Source organism: Aphelocoma coerulescens, chromosome 9 (genome assembly GCF_041296385.1).
Source record: "Aphelocoma coerulescens isolate FSJ_1873_10779 chromosome 9, UR_Acoe_1.0, whole genome shotgun sequence".
NCBI classification, from domain to species: Eukaryota; Metazoa; Chordata; class Aves; order Passeriformes; family Corvidae; genus Aphelocoma; species Aphelocoma coerulescens.
In genome coordinates this window covers 12244359-12267090 of record NC_091023.1, presented here as the reverse complement: position 1 = coordinate 12267090, position 22732 = coordinate 12244359, and the positions used below count along the sequence as shown (strand labels likewise).

The 22732-nt window shown below is 39.1% G+C and overlaps 1 protein-coding gene across 2 annotated transcripts in view; it reads left to right on the top strand.

Moving 5' to 3' along the window:
• SLC9A9 (solute carrier family 9 member A9) overlaps nt 1-22343 on the top strand; it is a 181325-nt gene extending 158982 nt beyond the window's left edge. For both annotated transcript variants that reach the window (XM_069024609.1, XM_069024608.1), the window contains 2 exons: nt 18655-18760; nt 19258-22343. In XM_069024609.1, the coding sequence (XP_068880710.1) occupies nt 18655-18760; nt 19258-19479 (328 nt within the window). In that variant the 3' untranslated portion in view covers nt 19480-22343. The remainder of the gene's footprint in view (nt 1-18654; nt 18761-19257) is intronic.
• Nucleotides 22344-22732: the final 389 nt, after the last annotated feature.

Genomic DNA, 22732 nt, shown 5'->3' with positions numbered 1-22732 from the left:
TACTGTCCTTGTAAACACAACCCTTGCTAGCAAACGAAATTATTAATTATTAATGTGAGGTGTTAGTTTGAGGACAAATATCCAGACATTATGTTATTCTAACATCTCCTGGGAGCTTTGCAGGTAGAGGGGAATCAAGCAGTATCCTGCAAAACCTGGGAAAAGAGGATAAGTAGACTGGGTCAGAATCTTCCTTCACATATTGTAGTGTAGCAATAGTTTCACCTTCAAGCAACTGCTGCACCAACAGCATTGCTACAGTGCAAAAGAAAAGCTGAAGAACTTGGCTGATTCCTAAGCTAACACTTCCTTCTGCCATTGCATCCCTCTCATTTCACAGGTGAAATGCACAGATTTAACCCAAGACTTGGCATGAGACTGTAACCACTGCATCTGGTCACAGATGTAATGCATGCAGAGGGGCAAGGAGGGAGGGAGCATGATTTGGCCATTGTGAGAAAATACGTAAGTGCCAACATCACACTATTAAGAAATTTTCAATTTCGGTCCAAATAAGACTTAGATAAGCAGCTGTGATTGACAGGAACATTAATTCAACTGTAGTCACTTTCAGGATCAGATAATATTCAGTAGCAGAAAGAAAATTGGCACATTAATGCCCAAAAGCCAAAGAGAAACTCATTTTGAGGAAATCATTTCTGCACTGCATAAAAGGGTACTGAAAGACAACAGAATGAAAACCAACCAAAACATCTTGTTTATTGTTTCTTAGGGTTCGGGGTTTTACTTTTTCTAGTTTTAATTTTGATCTTTAACTAAACAATGTAAAATCATGAGTAGGCACCATTTTAATTGAAAAACTCTTCTTATACTTAATACTGGGAGGTGAGGTATGATAGAGAATGTGTGTATAAACATCATGATAGAAAACTCCTGCACAATATTAATGAAAAATCATCTGCTATCTTTTTATAATTATTTCTATATATTTTTTCTCAGAACAATAAGTAAAAACTATAGGCTCTGCTGTGCTTGACACTGCATAAAAACCAAAGTTTTTCCACACCCTACAGGACAGCAACCTGCAAGACACATACAGACCATTTAGAGATACAGATAATTTCTTTCTATACCTCTATCAGACAGTATATTTTTTGTATAATAATATAATATTTCAAGGAACTTAAACTAGTTAAATCTTTTTTGAAGTATTTTTCTAAGAAAACTCAATGGAAGTGTGAGGGACAACACAAAGAAAATGCTGTCTGGAAAATTTAATAGGTAGATAACGTGTTAAGATGCTGACCAACAGAGGTAGAAGGACAATTCTTAACCCTGAGTGAGACATGAATGATGGGGTGGGAGTTATCTTTGAAAATTATGTCAAGCAGAAAACCCAGGGAACAAGACAAGAAAGAGTCAAAAGGAAGAAGAAACAAAAAGGGAGGACATACTGCGTACATGAACCCCTGGGATTTAGAATGACAAATCATCACCAAGTCTAAAATCTAGGGGATAAGTCAACAACCCCTTAGCAGGATCTCACTCTTAATAACAGCAGCACACCAAAAGTTTTTGCTCTTCTTCTAAAGCTACAGTGTTTCAGCTCCAAAAGTTAGAAAATATCTCTACTATTTTCATTCAGCATGCAGTGTACACTATGGTACAAACCAATGTTTATCCACAAAAGCCTAATTTTTCCTTCAAAACTCTTTTGCTCATGTCTGAGTGATCATTGCACATGCTACCACTTTTTCTATCCACCTTCCCATTGCAGGCTTTGCTCACCTCTCAACTCTCCATCCAAACATCAGGAGTGAGTTTAATATGACAAGCAAGTTGATGAGCCTCCTCTCCCAACCCCTTCATCTATCTTGACAGACACCCAAATGCAAAATGCATCCAATTATGCTGTTCCTTGTCCCTTATTACTACCTCCCAACTCCTCCAAGTTCACACTAATTTTCATGGTGTAAACACAAATGCACATGTACAATAGTTTATCTTGGCATCTCAAAGACAAAGATCATTAGGGCAGGTCCAGAACTGGAGGAGGGAGGAAAGTGAATCACAAATGTATTCCAAAACAGTCATCCTTTGGCTACTGAAAAAACATTTAAAATAGAAGTGTTTATATGAGTTCAAATAGCTTTTAGGTAGCATTACATTGCCAATAGGAAAATCCAAATAGTATTAGTACTGGTATTGTGTATTTGAATTTTCTGCCCTTTGCTAGGCCACCCCACGATGATATCATGCACACATACACAGAGGGATCACCTGTTCCTTAACTGAAAGTCAAACCCTGCAGGTATGGACAGTGCAATATTGAGTAAACTAGAATTACTTGGTACAGCAGAGGCACAGATACTGCCTGGGAGCTGGGATCTGCTAGTCTCAATTCCTCAAGGATATTGCAGAGTATTTTCTGTACATTGCTGATGCTAGAAACAGAACTTGAAGTGAATGTAGCTCAGCTGGTTATGGCCAAAGATTGAATGAGTTCTCTCAGTTTCCTCAGTGACAGAACTGAGATGCAGGCAAGTAAAACTACCTGACACACAGAATCTCAAAACTAGGTCTGTTCCAAGTTCCATCTCATCTTTACACAAACATAGAAGCCTGATTTAACCTTCCAGACAATGTTACTGCAGCCAGAAAAGATAATCTGCTGTCATCTTTTCTTTCAGGATAAAAAGTCTTTTGCTTGCCTCTCAATATGATGTTTTAAGAGTTTCTTTGTCAAAACTGTGAGGTCAAAAGAGTGCTCTGCTATTAAACCTTTCTGCGTCTTAAATTCCTTTCACTTCATATGTCACAGGCTCCTTTCAGTTTGCTCACCTGAGAAGGTTCACAGGACAATGCCTCATGCCCCAGAGTGACAGGAGAGGAAACATGCACATCTCAGGCACCTCTCATATGTCAGAGTGCTTTACTGTAAGTGACAATCAGCATGAAACTGAGAGAAACAACTAGAAATAAGAAAACCAAGGAGGGAACGATACAGAGAGGGCATAATGTATTTTATAGTAACTGATATTCACAAACACAGCAAAGGACAGCCATGCAACGCCACCAAATTCAAAGTTCTCTGTTCCCATGACTTGTGCCTAAGGCACACCCCATACAGCCTCTCTTCCCTTCCTAAATGCCCTTTCTAAGCTGGCTGAACAGGAAATTAATTTCTTATCTGTCTTCAAATGCATACTATTCCCCTTTGTCTCTCTCAAATAATAATGTCCCGTGAGGTAACGTACCTTATGTGCGTTACTGAAAACTACATATATATATTTGATTTGCTACTTCAACCTTGGCTAGCCAAACAGTTATCTTATCAAAGACAGATACTGGTCTAATCTGTCACAATTGGCTTTTGTTTAAAACACATTGCGTTTTATCCAATTTTCCATGTAACTCCATGTCCTTGAATTACCGTTTTCCATCAAAAGTGGTTCAAAGACTTTGTTTAGTACTGAGGTCAGACATACATAGCCATCCTAAATCCAAAATACTTACAAACTTCTGTCCTTGACTACTGTCCTAAGTAAGACAAAGCTGTGTTTTTCTTTAATGTGATGGTCAAATTTTTTCAACTGAAAAATCAGCTTTCAACTGAATAAAAAAGCCCTTGGAAAAATTCTGACTTTTCATTGAAGTGTCAGGCATCTAAACCCAGAAATATTTTCAACTGAGAAATCAAAGATATTTCTATAATAAAATGTTAATTTAATGTCTTGCAGAAATTTAGTTCAAATCCCTCACTGATCAAACAGAGCTTTCCTGGGGTTGGATCAAGAACTACTATGAAAGAATCTGGAATAACACCCACCATCATGCACAGATACATAAAATAATGATTTGGAAGGGCCAGACTTCCTAAATTATTTGGCATATACACCTCTAGACCGTAGACAAGAGAGCTCTTGTCTACTATCTAGAGGTGTATATGCCAAAAATAGCGGAGGGAGCTGCTCCAGTGGTCCTCTGGAAAACAATTAGCTACAGAGTGAAAAATACATACTTTTAGTAATGGTGTCCATCACTTTTCTAGATCTTGGCAATGCTAATGATCCAAATGAATGAAGGGAAATTGACCCTTCAGGGTATTTCTGTGGACTGAGGAAGTACAACTAAGGAGAGGCAACCTCATTTAAATATTTTGTGACACTGACACCCACAAATGATTGCTCATACACTAGATACCAGTTACTGCCACACTATTAAACCTTCCTGACAAAAGGCTGAACAGATTTCTGGAGACCATACCCAGTATCTCTGTGTTGGAGTTCACTTAACTCCGCAGAAGATGAGCATCCGCCCCTGGGAGAGAAATTCTCACAGGCAGAGGCACTGGGAACACCCTGCCCCAGCACAGCCCCCTCCTTCACTGCTGTTTTCCTAGGTCCAGACATCCACAGCTGATCACACTCAGGTTTGCTCTGGCTCCTGGGGGAGCAGAGAGAGTGGCACCACTGGCCAGGCAGAAAGAAAGAAAAAGCAGTCCTTGTCCAGAAGAAGTAGAGACTGTGTAAAACACTAGGACAGCAACTGGATAGCACAGGAGTGAAGAAAGACACAGCATGGAAAGGGGATGGTCTCAGCTATCCAGGGCAATATATGGCCACACACAAAACTACTTACTGTAGATACTGCCTCTACCTGGTAATTTTACTGCTGTTCACCAGTGAAACATTCATCATGATGATGTTCATGGAGATTGAGTCTACTTAAACTGAGCTTTAAGTCAGCCTCTGTGACAGTACTGAAGGTATCTATTGCCAGGGACACCTATTTTGTGCAACACCTACAATAAAATAAACATTTGAGCCTCTGAAAGCTGTTTATCAATAATCATGTTCTGGCTGGGATAGTGCTTTCCCTATGCACCTCACTACAGCATCTTAACAACAGTTTGGCAAAAATAGAGGAATCTTTGAACTGGTGTCAATTGCCACAAGATCTGCAATGCAATTTGGAGATTTTTTTTTTCCCAGAATAAGAGAGAATAATCCACTACTGTAATTGTATTCTTATATTAGAGATAGGCGTTTAACAACAACAACAAAAAAATACTTCAAATCTAAATACATTGCACAAGTTTTCTCAATATGCTAAATGAGTTAAGCATTGCTTTGTTGACAAACTTCAAGCTAATAATTATAACTGAGTACAAAGCAAATACAGTATTGTAACACTCATTGAAGAACTACAGGTTCACACACAAAGACAATGAAGTACTTATTCCACTGCTGGAGAACAAAGAGGAGCTTAGATGATGTGCTCCTATAGAATGCTAGCAAGATAAATGAAGCAGAGCTAAGTAACTAGATATGGTTTAGCAAGTGTAGTCGCACAGACATAACCCAGGACAACTAGGAACACCAAAAAAATAATTTGAAGATTTAATATTTCCTCAGATAGTAATTCAACTAATTTTGCAGAGGGATTTAGCTTGAACAAGTACTTCTATGACCTTCCTAGTGACAAAGAGCTTCTAAAGATGTTAACTAATTAAATTAATAAAGCCTAAATTTTAGACTGCCATAGTCTCTTACATTATCAAGTCTGAACTCCTGGCTGTCAGAGACACTTAATGTTTGTCTGTATTGATTTCAGAAATTTGTCCATACTAAAGAACACCAGGTGTCAAGAAGGTATCCATTCCTAATCAGAAAACACCAACTATGAAGATTTCATTACTTCCCTTAAGAGCATTTACCACTGATTAGTCACTGTTAAAACATCTTGCATCTTTTACCACAGATTTAGTTTATTGCCTGCATTAATTTAATTTCTTGAAAATTTAAATAATTTCTAGTGAGACATAGTAGCAATTTCCAATTTTGACAAAACAAAACACTTGATTTGTTAAATCCCAATATTCACGGACAAAAGACCCTCACACTAATTAAAGTTAGAAAGTGGTACGTTTATTCAGGCACCGGTGGGCAGCATGGGAGTAGCCTCCTAAAGACATGCCAGCAAAGTACAAGGTTCTTCAATCTCTATTTATTACACAAAGTTTTACATCTTCTACATATGTATGACCCCAGCACCTCCCATCCCCCACGTCATATTAAAATGAGATCATTAGTCTTTCACACATGTGCAGTTTCTCTCTTGAATTGGGTCTGTGGTCTCGAATTGGGTCAGTGGTCCTGAAAGATGAAGTCAGGAATGTCTTCCTCACAGTGACCTTTTTACCTTCTTGCTGTTGGCAGGCCTTCATGACCTCTTGGCACCACCCAAGATCTCCTACATTTGATTAATTATTAGGAAACCCAGGTGCTGTTCTTAGTTCTATTGGTTTCAATTAGTTTCAATTTGTTTTAATGACAGTTCATTTATTCTGTTTCCTCCTACAAACAAAACTTAAAACAAAATATAATGGCAAATAATATATCACTTAACCCTAGCTTAGGCATCTACTAAACATTAACTTATCTTTTGTTTGTCTACTCTATATCTTGATTACTACAAATTTCTTCTAACTCGTAGCAAAAATATTATCCTTTTAGAACCTTGACTCAATTTGAGCCTTTGCTCTTCCCCCTTTTTGTTTTCTTTTTGTTTTGTTTTAAGAATTTGACTTGAACTTTCCAGGCAGCTCATTTCCTGGGACAGTACTGCAAGCTCTACATCTTTTAAGGATGTACCTTGATACCAGCAATTTCTATACTGCAGTGTTACATAAAAATCATTAAGTACTCAAAAATAAGACTGCCACTGCTAAGATACCCAGTGAGTTTAGCAATGTGTTTTAAGTTTCCACACTTTCTACAGGTTTTTTGGGAGGCTGAAGTTTCTGGTTTGGGGCGGAGAGGGGTGGTACGTTTGGGAATTTTTGCCTTTTTTTTTTATGGTCCCATCATGGATTTTGATTTTAAAAATTATTAGGAGTTATCATTCTCCTAATACATAATAAGTGACCTCCAATTTGGATTATTAATTAAGAAGACAAATGCAGGTGTAGTGGGCCGTACCAGAGCAGTGGAAAGCCTTGCTAAGTCAGGTGTCTCTGGCAGTGCTGCACCTCATCTTGGCAGGAGCTTGGAGGACTCCATGACCTCAGCCACTGGTGGATATGCCAAGGAATGCCTTGCCTGGGAGTCTTAATAGTGAAGCTCTGGACAAGCACTTATTACAGCTCCCCATGAACAATTCAGCCCTTAGACCACATAGAACTGACACAACCTCAGTTTGAAGCACAAATCAATGCATACTGTATATGGATTTTCACTTACTATCCCCTCACAGGACTTTTGCAGTTCACACACAGCGAGTCTCATCCACTGCTTTAGCTCATATAGAAAGCTGGAGGCGTGTCAGAGCTGGAGCTGCTCAAAGCTCCTCCGCTTGGTCCCAATAAGATTTCAGTTCTTCGCTTGATCTTCTGTTCCCTGCCTTGGAGTGCTTGGGTTGTTACTGAGTTACCTCTGGCCACACCCTTGCAGAAAATCAGTTATGTATAAAACCAGGCTATCCATGCTCCTCTCACAGGCTTAGAAGTCATTTTGGTATCTGACAGGTCCTAGCCATAAGCTTTTTGGGAAACGAAAGCGAACAAGGCAGCTAACATAAATCCTGAAAGCTGAAGCCCCAGAGAAGAAAAGATCATGCTTCACTTCCCTTCCACAGCAGACTGCAGAGCTATGTAAATGTGCTGCACTGCTCAAAACAGATCCTGTCTACAAACAACAAAATTCTGTAAGAACTCCAAGGTGTCAAGTGTCTTCAAGTGACCAAATTCCTGCTTATGCTCTCTCATGGGAAAAAGAGATCAACAGGTAGAGTTATCTAAATGTTGTCATCATCCAATCCAGCACCAAACCAATAACTTAATAACTTGACTATAACCTCAAAAAAAAAAAAAAAAAAAAAAAAAAAAGGTGACTAGAGTGAAATCTGAGTGGCAAGCTGTTTTGGTATCAGATCTGGATTAGGAGTTTAGCACAGGAGTTGTCAGAGATGGGAAAGAGAAAGAAAAACAGTGATCTCAATAAATGTGTTTCTTAAGCAAATCATGTTCATAGAGCTACACCTGCTCATGCACAATACTGCTTGCTTTTGTATTATGAGCAGCCCATGACTGAAACCCCAGTAAGTGATCTCTCTATCTCTGAGAAAACACAGAATGAGAAAACCTCATGCTCATTCATGCTGCACTGTATGTTTCCCCACCTCTATCACTGTCTGTGTCGGGGGCAGCACCGGTGCATGTGGGCAGCGTACTGGCAATAAACAGAGCGGAAAGATGCCAAGCACAGAAGTCACTTGTCACACTTGCAAAAAATCCGTCTTGCTCCCACCCACGTCCTGCCCCATGTCTCTCCAGATTTGCCCATCACAGCTCACTGTCCCCACTCACAGCTTGCCAGCATTCATAGGCTCCCAGGAAAGCCTCTCATGCCAAGACAGTTGTCCTGCTCCAGATTAGTGCAGTGACAGGAGCAGGGAGGTGAGCCATCCTGGCTGGAGATCTAGCGTTTGCTTTTCCTATTTCTGATTTATGTTTGATAAGCTGCTCTGCTGATCAAAAGGCAGTTTGATCTCTTAATATGCATCCTCTGTTCTGTTATTTTAATCTGCCACTGTTCATCAACAAAGTATTCTGGTTTACCTATTCAGAATTTTAAACTAATATTTGGATAAATATCTCACATTTCTTTCCATGTTCAGTAATCTGGTTTTTTCTTAGGTATGTGCCATAATTAATTATGCTCAATTGTTCTTTGCACTAGAATTTGCATTCCTCTTAGGGAGCATTATTTTGTGAGGGTTTTCTAGCTGGTCTCTCTCTGTATTAAAATATTCTTACAACAGCAAAGATCTGGCTTGTCAGAAGGCTGCTTTCTTCAGATTACAGCAGAACCTATTCCTAGGCAATGTGTGTTCACATTCTCAACACTGAGCCCTCCACTTCTTAATGTGCTTTCTTCACAAACCTATTAGAGACTGCCAACTTCATCCAGCTCACTAATTGTGTCTATAACATGGGTTACACATTGAAGAAAAGCTGCTGGAGAATCTGAACACATTCTTTGGATCAATCTGCTCACAGAAGTAGAGGTTTTCAGAGGATATATTAAACTAAACAGGCTTTGTATTAGCATGACTTTACAAAGGTTGTCCAGCTCAGCTCAGCACGGGGAGATGTAAATACTGCTTATTTTAAGCCAGTCCCAGCACCTCTTACTCATTACCAATCCGCCCAGAAGTACAACATGCTGCTGAGTAAAATACACTTCTGCAAAATGCTAAACCATGTCCTGATCTTGCCACACAGCTTTTGAATCTACTTCCATATGTGGAATGAACATGGTTTCTCACAATTGCACAAAAAAGCAATGCTGCATTTCTGTGACTACACTGTACGTTACACAGTTTCTGCCAGCCTTGCTCAAGGGTTTCACCTAACACGGGTTGTGTTGGTATCCTGCTTTTACAGTCTACAGGGACAGACACATCCCTGATTACAAGTTCTGTTTGTACACTCATACTGGGCCAAGAGAATAGCACTCCAGTCTATCCTCACTACTGTATCAAACAGTCCTCAAAAATTTTTCGGAATTTTTATTTTCCTTGGAGCTACTGTTCCCTTCTGACATGACACCAATCTCCTTTTTTATGCTTTATCCCACAGTCTTCTGATAAAGAAAGAGAGACTCTATTGTCTTTATACAGATTGTCATTTCTAAAAGACATAGTAAATTATCACTTTTGTTTCTGGTTTTTTTAGTATCTTTACAAAAACAAGCAAGCATCAGCATAAAAGAGACATTGTTCCTCCAAGCCTTCTTCCATGTTTGTAGCTCATCCTTCTACTAAATTCTGCAAGAAAAGAAGTTCTTTACAGGATTTTTTCTCATAAGGGATCATATTTTCCTTTTAAGTTGTACCTTTAAAACTGTGAGAGCATCCTTTGACTCTTGGCAATGTAGAAGCTGGAGAGTTCTCAAAAACCGTCTCCACAGATCTGTGAACTCATAACTATTATTGTGCTGCTATATCCCATGTATTTCATTAAATATCTCATCTGACTTGCTGAAAAAAATGCCAAATAATTATTTTTCTATTTGAACCTAATTTTTGGTGCATTGGCTTTAGCTCTCTATCTGCATCACCAGAGGCCCATAGAAAGACTATTACTCCAGCTGTTGCTCACAAAGTTCTAGAGGCCATTTTCTTACCTTGCTTTCACTGCAGTATTTTAGTTTGAGCAGAATGATGCCCATTTGTTTGGAAACTCTTGTTCACATTACTCTCTTGTCATCATCTATTTCCACCACCCTCCTGGTCCTGAAGTTCTCCTGTTACAGGGTCAAGACACTACAACCATTGCTATCTTCTGGAGCTGCCTTGGTGCAGATTCATTGTACCTGATATAATTTATTGATGAAAGATTTCTGAAAGCCTTCACTTCATTTGAATCAGACCTTCTTTCTCCTCCTCTGTGATATTGAAGTAATTCACTTGATCAAAAACAGTTTGTACTTATACTTCACTGCATTTTTAAGGTTTATTCTCCCTGCATCCTGCAAATGATTAGAACTGTGGTGCCACTGGTATTAAACTGTCATTAGCAAGGGGTGCAACCGCTGCCAGTACTCATTCTTCACACATCTGTTTTCTGGAATACTTTTCTGCCAGATGGTGATGCCAAGGACAATCTCCTGAAACAATCTTCCACACAGAGTGCAGAAACCCCTGCTAACTTGCCTGTGCTTCTAAATTAGGTCCCTCTGCCAGCACCAGGGTTCAAGTGTTTTATACAAAAGCTGCACTTCAAGTGAAGAGCTTCAAAGTGATCTCACCTGAGGCAGCTGGCAACAAAGACCTTCTAAGGCTTTGAGGGTCTATGCACAGCCAGGTCACAGGCATGTTCGTCCTTTCTAATGCAATAATTTAGCTTACTCATACCAATGGTATCTCCAGTTCTGTAATCATGTTAAATGTACCAATATGCCAAAGTTCCGTCTCTGCAGGAAAAGAAACCCTATTGCCAAGCCACAGGTAGAGCAGGTTTGCAACATCCTGAGAAATTTCTATGCCTTAAAACATGCCAGGAAATCTTTTTAAGTCTTTTGAGGTCAAATTTCTTCTTATGAATCTCAAGTTCACTCAGGTTTTCACAAACTTAACAGTTTTGAAGTTTTTGCTGGATTTGGTGCCATATCTATTACACAGAAATTTATATGGTTTTTCTCTTTCTTTTTCTTCTATATTTATTTAATGTAGTATTTCCTAATTATAAATATGATGCCTTTCATACACTCCTAGTTTCCTTGGTATAGAGGACATTGTGTTTTATTTATTATATTTTGCCTTAGGAACTCTATATTCTCATGTTCTGAAGTGAGATTCATTTCACCAAGTTTTAGGTACTTAATTATTAGTCATCTAAGTCTAATTTAGTTGTTTAGACTCATTTACTGTCAATAAAGGGAAAGAAACTCATTCTAATCTCAATTCATTCCAATTAGTCTTATCCTGCAGTGCTGGAGTTAATGGTCTTGGGTTTGGCCATTTCTCTTTACTGATGAAAAAGTAAGACTGGCAGGTTAGATGCCTGCCAGATATCCTGCTATAAGATGTCTGAAGATAGGGGATACCAGTGATGTCAACTTAAAATCACACACATTTTTCAGAAAAGTCACATGCGTGGCATCAACCCTGATGGGATTAGTGCAACAGTCTTGCCTCTTCATTGTGTGTGTAGCAGGCTTATGCATCTCTGGTGGCGCTGTTGAGTTGGTTGTAAGTTTTTTGGTGTTTTTCATTTGTTTGGGGTTTTGATTTTGGTGGTGGTAGTGGTTGTTTTGTTTGGGGAGGGTTGGGAGGCTGTTTTGAGGGGCAGTTAGTGTTTTTTTGGCAGATGAAGTGTCATTTTCTTGTTACTATACAACTGATGGCAGGGAAGGTTTTTCTTCTACTCTTTTTCTGCCTCACATAGTCTGCATCTTCCAAACTTCTTGGTAATGTTAATTTGTCTCTTCATACATTCTTTTTGAATCTTATATGAGTATTCTTCCATCCTTTGCATGCTCTATCCTTCTATTTTCAAGAGTAGCTGCATTAGCACTCATCAATTACATAAGCAGGTTTCCATTTAGGTCTCTGACTTTTACTTACTTGGAGGTGTTATAATCAGGATATAATAGACTTCAAATAACTTGAGTAAGATGTCTTGATTTTCTGTTCTGCCTCAGGGAGCTCTCAACTAAAACTCTGGTCTGCAAATACCCCAGACATTTTACTTAGCACATATAAGAGAACAAGCCACTTCTCAGTCTGCAGCTACTTATATATAAAAAGATGTGACTAAGATCAGTTCCACTAACTTCCTCCATTTTGCCCACATCTCTGCAATGCTTCCAGTTTCAAAGTTGAAAGCAGCAAATTTTTAGCCATATTCTGCAAAAAAGCCAGAGTTAATTCTTAGGGTCTGATGTTACATCTGGGTCTGGAATTTAATTCAGACAGACTTTCCTATAAAAACATATTGAACCAAATTTTATTAATACTGATTTTCATTATGCTCCCTTCTTTCAAACACGAGAAAGACAAAGAGAGAAAGAATGAATCTCAGAAAAAAAGAGACCTGATGATTTGATTTTGCAGAGCTACAGTATTATTCCTTTTATCCTCAATTGTTAAGTATTTTAAGTTACAACAGTAGCAGGACTTTTTAAAATTTTTTAAACCTCTGCTTGGAAAGATTTTAAAAAGTCACAAAGAACTAGAGCAGAATTTGCTAGTAACAGCTATAAGTTAAAATTAAAGTATAATTTATACCAGATTTAGTGATTCCTCCTCAGCTTTCTCCACAGTGCAGATTAACTTATCTTTACATGTTAAATCACCATAGATCTCACGGGCTTTTCAAACACACATCTGTTATTACAACAGTTAAATCTGACATAACCGTTGCCCAATTTTTCAACCAGTCAATACCCATCCTTTAAAAATTCCATGGTACATGAGAACATGTACAGTATCCTCTCTTGCAAGAGCCAGGAGGAGAGCTCTCTCTAAAACATCTCTCCTTCTTTGGGTCACTTTAATCTTCTGTACGTGCACTTTAGAGCTGGCGATGTCTCTGTGCCTCCCCAGCTCAGTCATGCACACAAGCTGTGCTCTATAGCCCCCAAATAATCTCAGTCAGCTGTTAGCAGGAGTCAGCCACGCGCACAACCCAGCCAGAGAAAAGTTCCATGGTTTGCCTGCTCCCACTCAAACACTACCAAACTGGAAGTGTTTACTCTTTAGGCTAACACGGAACTTATACCAAATCATCCTTTAAAAAAATAAGACACACAAACTAAACTCTAACAAAGAGCAAAACGTGAATTCTCCTTATTGCAGAAAATAGATTGAAAAAATAGAAGTGACATCTTTGCTTTCGTACCTTTCTTAAGTATATTTCTTCATAAACACAACAAAAAGTAATTTTAAAACTCGTAAGTAATCTACAAATTGAGACTCCAAAATATTCACAAAAAAGGCACTAGAACAAAAGGCTGCGAATCTCAAGAAATCTCAGAAACATTGCACAAAGGATGGATGTTGCAGCGGGGATACTGCAACACGCCTATATCAAACCAGGAGTCCCGTGGAAAAGAAACAAATAGATACGGACGGATTCTTGCTAGATGTTTCAGAGATGTTTATTTCCCCAGCCGCATGGCCGGGCTCTGCCGAGGGACTCTTACAGTCGGGGCCCGAGCTGCTTTGCCCGCGCAGGGGAACACAAACCAACCCATGGGGAACGAGGCTGAGCAGGGGCAGGGAAACCCCGTGCCTCCCCTCAGGGCTACATGGCGCGGGGGAGGGACCCCAACAGATGGATATTGGGAGTGGTGATATTAACTTCTAGATACTCATACCTGCAGAAATATAGCACCTAGCAGTGGAATATCAAATGACATATGTAACAAAAGTGCATTTGTAGCAGTTTGATACAAGAAAATACGCTCTGGAAAAATTGCTCTATGTAATTTTGATAAGTATCTCAAGAATTCCTGTACTTTGGGGCTTTTTAATAGTAAGTACAGTGTGAGCATATTTGCCTTTGAGGAGGATGGGATTGCCTCCAGTAACAGAGCCCCCTTTAGGTGATGAAGCAAAGGCAAACCACCTTTGGGGCCAAATACAGGGCTTTATAGAGCTGCCATATGTATTTCCACCTGGGACCACATCATCTGCTTTGTTGAGGAGCTGGGTGGGGTGCTTGAGTTTGGATTTTTTTGTTGCTATTTCACTCTTACTATATTTTTCATAGCAGAGCCACAGTTGGACTAGGATTCTGCTCCTCCAACAAAAGGAAAGTGAACCTCTTAAGTCCAAGTCAAAACAGCCTCAACATTTCTGCCAGAATATCTTTCCCTATTTGAACATGCTAATGCTATTTTATCAAAAAGATAGTGATTTTTGCTAATATCCTCAAAATTTGACAGAACATATCAATTTAACAAAGTATGGTCACAAGTTTTTAACTTCTGATTTTTCATTCTAATATAAAGTCAAAACTTTTTTACATCTGAGATTTTTTCTGTCTAATGGAAAACACAAACATTCTGCAATATGGCTGCAATGGCAGCAGTGTTTCTCCTTAAATTTACCTGAGACTTCTCACTTGAAAATGCTCTTTCAGGTTACCCGTATCTTTGTGAAGAAGGAGCTATATAGGAGGAAGATTTCCATAAGAGATTGTTTCAGGCAATGTTAAAAAAAAAAAAAAAAAAAATCACAATTCCATGGTTTGATTCCTGATAAATCTTCGTGAGATTATTTTTAAATACACTGCACTTAGAGCAAACAGGACATCATATCAGTCAAACTCAGAATAGACAGAAGCTGAACCAGGAACAGGAAAACACATTTAGATATTGAGCCTGGTGTCAGTGAGACGGGGAGAGGAACTGTGCCTGGAAAGACTGAAACTGTCTGGGCAAGGGAACAGTCAAACAGCAGTCAGGTAAACCAGGATAAAAATCTCTGGGCATGTGAACTGAAAGTGGAAGCCTGGAGCTCAATGGGAAAATGGGTATTTGATTATAAAAGCAGGGCACAGTAATATCCCAGCACTGTGTATGGATTAAAATTCTATACGCATGCCTATACTGGCATCCTTAATCCAGTTTCCCAACTGGATGTTGCCACCTTTACAATATTAATAATGTTCTCTAACACAGGCCATTATATGGCAGAGACGTGCAGGTGGGCTGTTCTGCTCACGGAGGGCTGAGGTGCAAAGCAGTGTTTCCCTATCTTCTCCCTATCCCTGAATTGGGCAGGCATGAATTCAGTCCAACTGTAATTTCCAAGTTATGCCAAGAGATTTGCACTTAGTTCCTTCCAATTTTTAAAGCAGCCTTACTGCAAAATCTACCTTTTTCTATTACACTATTTAAATTACATCTCCCTGGAGATGCAACCAGAGCAACTGGAGTGTGATAAGACTTCTTGCCAGCCTTAAAATGCTGTAGACCCACATCTGATATTCTTTTGAAATGCCAGCACTGCACATGAATTTTTCTTCCTCTTTTATGCTGCCCTAAACGAGGTGATTATGTCTGTAATACTATAAAGCAACTGTGTCAACAATAAAGAGGAAACATTTATGGCATAGGTTATTAAAACAATGAAAAATAGGCCAGTGCAATTTAAGTTCCTTGAGTGGGCTGAATAATAACTAGTTAAATAAGGAACAAAGATAAATAATTTATTACAGAATCATCACAACAAGCATAAGAAAATTGCATTCACTTTAAACTGCATCTCAAGAGGCTTCAGAGCAGAAGCACGGACAATATACAATGAATGTGTCAGAGCAAATGCAAAAGGAAGGGGATTTAGAGAACCTGTTGCAAAATGAAGTAATTGCTCAACTTCAGAATATCCACATACATAAACACCAGCCAGTTAAACACACCAGACAGGAGTTTATGCTAAAAGTAGCAGTGGCTTAGAGGACTGAATATTACTGTGGTGGCTGGGTAGATTTTCTGCTTCAGCACGCAGTCCCTGCTACTCTGTGTGGTCAAGGCTCTGTGCAAGCACAGGTAAAAACAGGACTCAATTTTACAGAGTGGGGTAAAAGCTCATTAGGAAGTTATAAGTCTGCTTACAAGTAAGGTCTAGCTCAGACATCCTCAGATTAATAAAGGTAGGGTAATACTCATCTTCAATTACTTATTCTGGAAGAGAATGAAAGAACAGAGCAGACAGAACTCAGTCTAATCAAATACAACTTCCATTACAAGCCTGTATTTTTCATGCTCAGTCTGACAACTCAGTTCAAACAATTCAAGTTGTTTGTAATAACAAAGCAAATATTTCCAAAGATTAAAAACCTAGAATTAGGCTTGTACTTCCATTTTTGGCCTTTTAATTAGGTTTTTCTGAAGTGCTGAAAACAGAGCAACTCTTAATTAATGGCTTTCATACTTTGCTTTTTAATAATAGCTCTTACCAGCCTGGCAGTTTGGAGGTTTCAGATAAAATTGGGAATAGAACAAAAAAGATTGTTTGGCTTGATTTTACTCCAACAGAAATGAGACAAATCTAGACTTGCCCTATACAATTTGATGTCATGAGATTCTCACCTTGATCAGGGTTCTGAAAAGAATTTATATTATGATGTCACCATCTTTTCTGAAGTAGACTCAACTAATTGTTCACACTAACTCAGTACATGACCTTGGATGAAGAAGCCACCCAATCTGACAGATGCAGCTTAACTTTTAAAAATAAATACAAAAAGCACACACTAAAACACCACTATAGAACAATTTCCATGTCTGTAGTATACAGGACAGAGCAAGTTATTCAGCCTTTCAATTTTTCACTGAGATCAGAAGCTGTGGGATATGCCCAGCCCTTGCCCTGGAGGGATCTCTGCTGAGTCAAGAGATTTTGCAATCACCCAGCAGGACTCCCTGGAAAGGAAACCACTTCTTGGGTCATGGCGAGGAAAGGTGGACCCACAATCCTTTGTAAGACACTATGCAGATCTTTCTGTAACCCATTGGTCTGTCCCAGACCCTCTGTAACCCATTGGTCCGTCCCAGACCCTCTGTAACCCATTGGTCCGTCCCAGACCCTCTGTAACCCATTGGTCCCCCACTGATCCCCTGTATCCCTATAAAAGGAAGCCCCCTTGCTCTGTGGGGGAGAGAGCTCGTCCCTGGCTTTCCCCTTCACCGGAGGGGACCAACAATAAAGCTACCTCTGTGCGGAACCAGCCACACGGGCCTCTCGTCTCTCTCTGGTCTGGTTTTGGCCTGGAGGATGCCCTGCAGAGCTGAGCTGGAATCACGAGCTGAGAATCACTAAAGAGCTGACAGCCTCTGCAAGGGCCCCTCTGCCAGCAGCTGAGAAGGAAGACACTGGGCCTCGGGAAGGCGATCCCTTTCGGGACCATCTCTCCGGACCGGTCACCTCTTCCTGGGTCAGAGCTACTGACCCCACCACCAGCTGTAATAAGAAGCATATTTTATATTTCTTCAGGATAAAGAATTTGTACTTTGTGTGTAAAGCAGTGATACCATAAAGAGCCAACAATGAAAGAAAAGGAGGCACTGGTGTGGATAGGCTCAAGACTCAGTGTTCCTTCCTCAGTATTTCTACAATATTGCTGCAGAACTTGAACCACTACTCATTGTTACATTTGTTCCTTTCTTCTTTAAGGAGGTAGGGAGAAAGATTGGGCATGATGGCACAAGCAAGAAAGCAAGAGAAAGGAGCAGGGGAGAGAAAGTGGGATGACAAATCAGTAAAGTAAATTTTCCCTAGCAGCAAAAATAGCTGACAGATCTGCTTCCCAAAGAACACTGAAAATTACTTTGCGAGTAAAAGTAGCAGAGAAGATAAGTCAACTTGAAGGACTCCTGGGAGAGCTGTTATTGACAGATACGCAGATGATGTAGTTGCTCAAGATGAGCAGGTTTTTCTTTTATCTCAATAAAGCACTTCTGGATTAAAAGATTGGAAAGACAGATATGAGACAACAGCATAAAGCCCGTTCCTAACTTACATAATTTTGTATAAAGAACCATTGATGTAGGAAGTGTAAAAGAAAGGCACTGAATGCTGAAGATAAAGTATTACAGAGAACAACTTACATACACTCCCAGTGATAAAGGAACTTAATATTTGATGAAATACACTTTGTCTGTTGAAGAAATGCATTGATTTTCCAAAAGGCTGAATATGTGTTTAAGAAAATGTTCACTACTGTTCTTATATAAATTAGCTGATAGAATGGCATCTTAAATTGTCCTGTTTACTCTTCTATGCCTTGCTCCAAGTGTGATTTCTTATGCAATTTGAACAGGAGACAATCTAGCATACACTTCCTGTGTTTCAGCTCCTGCTGCATTATGTATCCTATGCCGTTCCCTTCAGCCATTCTGATACCCTTTCAAGACAGGTTTTGAGCATCAAATAGTTTGGTTTGGTTTTTTGGGGTTTTTTTTGACGTTGTTTTTTTCCTCTTACTGAAAAACATTAGACAAGACTGATAACAGTGAATGTATGCAGTAATGGAAGGGTGGGTAAGAGATAGTATTTTCTATATTTCTATACAGTTAGATTATTTTCTTGTGCTTTAAAATGAAATTTCAAAGTGTAATAGAGCAGCATGTTAATACCAGTATCTCTATGGCAAATATCCTTTAACAAACCTCACAGATATCTAAAGCCTCTCTTAACCCACACTGGGCCACCTCTCACATCAACGTTACCTGAATGGTGCAACCCTGTTGCCAGGCTTCTGACCAGCCCCAGTGCATATGGGGTAAGTACCCAGCTTGGTTAATTGTGTTCAAGGTGTTAGCCAAAACCTACCACTGACTCTTCAGTACAGTCCCTTTTCTAAAACTTTTGACTTGTGATGCTAAGAATTATACAGTTTCTTCACTTGTGAAGAAGACAACAAGGTGCATTTTCACGAACAGCCACTTAATTCTATGAGCTTCAAATATGAGTGACATATTCCAAAGAATTCATCCAGGTGCTGAAAGTATTGGCTACCCATCAGCAATATTTAAGCACCAAAATGATCTAAAACATATGAAGGGTAGGTTATGTTTCTCAGCACTGCTTGAGAGCAAAACAGGGTAAGCAACTATTTGCTTTAATCAACAAGATGGTAAATGAACACCTGAGAAATAAAGCAAGTAATGAAATAAAATGAAAGCAAAATTGCATCAGAGTTGTTGTTCATTTAAGCTGTAACAAAAATCCCCCTCAAGAGTCTCTCTTCCACAGATCTTTTTCTTTGTTTGAATACAGGATCAACTGAAGGATGGCGACACAGATTATATCATCAGTAATGATGAATTGACTGAAAACTATGAACCATCTGCTCACATACCAGTGCCAGCACAGGACAACACAGGCTCCATCCAGGCTACAGGCAGGGAAGATATTCAGGAAGGAGACCTAGGATTGGGAGGGTACAAACTCCAGCTTCAACACACTGCGTGTCAACCCCAGAAGAATTTGTTGGCATGAGCAGTGTAACGTTAATTACAAAAAAGATGACTAAAACAAAGGAACAAAAGATCCTGTTATGTGAACAAGAGGTCAGGAAAAGTGTACTAAGCACAAAAATCAAAGAAAATTTAGATTTCAGCAACTAAATTCCTGCTCCTCACAGAAAAGGAGTTTGCTATCATATCCATATATCTACAACCATATGCAGGTTTTATGATTGTAGCAGTTTTTAGTATAATAGTATAGGGCAGTACCAGCCCACTGTAAATCCATTACAGTCATGTTTTGTCTTGGCACTTGACTGTACTGTGCCCCTCACATGTATACAGGCCTTTGAATATTGCTTAGAGTCTTCAGTAAGTTGGAAAGGAGAGAAATAGCTTCCTAACATTCATGTTCACATGATGACCGCTCTTTTCTACTGCTGGTCCCGACAAGATCCATACATAACTACTCAGTAGCTATTACATTTATAAGGAAGAAGCAGAAGATTCCTTGTCCAAGGAGCATGTGATCTGAAAATGCTTAAAATATGCATTGCAGCACCTAAGCCTTGATAGAAAAAGCTCCTTCATGCTCACAGTATAGACTTTTCCTGACATCCAGCCAAGCATTTTCTTTCTAAATGCACCTTACAGCCTGGTCCACAGAGGGTTTCACTAGGCTGCCACAAACTGAACACTGACAGTGGGAGACATTGAAGTGTATGAAATCAGCAACAAACACCCTTCATGGCCGCACTGAATGGGCACAACTGCTATTTAAAAACAGCAGTTATTCCACAAGACATTTGTCATTACAGCTTGGCAACATGCAAAGCTTAAATGGGGAGAAAGGTTTTCTTGTTTTGAAAGATCATTCTAAACTTATAGCTCGATTTAAGAACTCAAATGTTTCTTTTTTTTACTGTTTAAGAAGAGTTGTTTCTAATCAAATATATCTGCAAAACAGTTATATCTTCAGACTGCCTGCTCAAAGGATAAATTTGTCTCTCTGCTTATGATGGGCACTCAATGTCACACTTGAAATGAGGCGCTGGTTAGATATGAAAAGAAGAAGAAAAAAAAAAACAAGAGAGAAGTATCAAAGTGTTTGTTGTTCTGCATAAGCACAGTGAATGGATAACCAAGTGCTCAGCCATACATACAGCTGGCTGCCATATACTATCAAGATTAGTATAGATCAGCTTTGGCATATAGCAGCTAGGCAGTGCAAAACAAGGAATAGAGCCATGCTTCTGTTGTTAGAGCACGTGCCTTTTCTCACTGCAGAAGTTTCAACTAACTATGCATGATCACATTTCTACTGAGAAAGTCAAAATATCAGGAGTTTTTAAGGAAGATCATTCTGAGTATACAAAGACAATGGGCAAAAAGAAATTTGGATCTAGAAGAATAAAAATCAAATTGTCCCTATTAATAGTCCTAAAGATGAATAGGTCTTAATTTTACCACAAATAAAACCTAAAATACAAATATAATCAAGTTTTAGTCATTCTTTTCCAGTGTAATTAATTTCTGGCTATATGTGACTCTAGAACAGCCATTTTAAGCATAAATTTGAACACAATGGAGTTGAATGTGCTGTTACGAAAGACCAGAAAAAAACTGGCATTTTATTTTGTCCTAAACTCTAACCAAGGAACTTCAAAGGACCTTAATCCCCACATGATTTAAAACAAACAATATTCAGGCATGATAATAAATTCTTAGAAGAACTATTGAATTTCCAATGCCATGCTTTGCTTTGTTTCGCTGCATGGGCTGGGAAAAGATGTGCAGCAGGTTGCAAGAAGGGATGGAGAATGGTTAAGGAGGGAAGGTTTTGTGGCCGAGACTGGGAGACAGCAGGGAACAGAGGAAGGAGAAGCAGGCATGGAGACACTGGAGTGAGGAATATGTGGCAACACAGCAGGAACCTATTGGAATAGGTGCTAACACCATCCTGACTTCAGTAGCCAGTTTCTGGTTTCAGTCATTGGAAGAACTGAGGGCATGTCATCAGGCTTACTAAGCTTCTTGGGAAGCATGAATTCCAGTCCTTAGATTATACTGGAAATAAAGTGCTATAGTATTATGAAGATGCAAAGCTGTTTTTCACAGCTGCTACATGAACTGGAAATGACAAGCTCTTCAACAGTTTTGCTCTTACATTCTACTCTGAAATGCATCCTACAGCATACTGTACAGGGGGTTACTGATTTATTTATTGTGCTTATGTCCAGGTTTCTCACATTTGTATAATGTGATAAATGGAGAGCTCTGGGGTCTGAAATTCTCTGTTTATAAAAAAAGACAGCAGCAAATACTTTTCAGTGTTCTACCATGATGCCTTAAAGGGCTACTTTACTTGGTAAAGAAAGTCATCCCTTATGACAGACAAGTCATACTTCACATCTTCACAGGTTAGATTTTTATGCTAAGACTAGCAAAGTGGCTGAATCAGTGCTCCCAGCAGGAAGGGTATTTATCATCTGGGACCATGCTCAGCAACCAAAGTATCACTGGCCTTTAGGAAAATTAGTAGTATGAGCTGCAAGCAAACCTGAAGCTTCTGCTAAATAGCAATAAGAGTCTCAGTTGTCCATAACACTCACCATTTCCCTATTTTAAGATACTCTTTTCATGACACACAGCTCAAGAGAGTTACAACAACATTAGAACAAATTACATATTTGTATTCAAGAAGAAATTACTGTCCACTAGTAATTCTGCATGACTGTTTAAACAGAGTAATGGATGTTAAGTGAGGCCTTTGATGTTAATTTACAGTTCATACACTGGAGATTTAAATTACTTAATATCACACAGTGTTTGACTGAATGTGCAAGTCACTTATGACAAATGTGAAGCTATTCCTTCTATCTGACTTTATCTAATAAAGCATTGCTTGGAAAATGAAATGTAATATATATTGTTAAAAATGTAGCGACTACATATTCAGAATGAAGGCCAAAATGTGAGGCAAGGTGGAAATCTGGAATATTGCTAAACCTTTCTGGTTTCAAAAGTAATAACCGACATTTTATACGGAACTATGGAGACCATTTTGCTAAGGTTGAAAGCAGTGGAATGAATCCTGGCTATACAGCAGAGCCAGTCCAAAAAGACACTGTACTAAAAAATAACAGATTACTACGATAACTTTCACAGAGAAGGGCAATATTTGGTAACCTCACTGAAAAGAGGAACCATTGCAAGTAGACACTTATGTTGCTGTGTTAAAAACTTAAACTTTTCCATAGTAGCAACATTAGAGCTATCTCCAAACT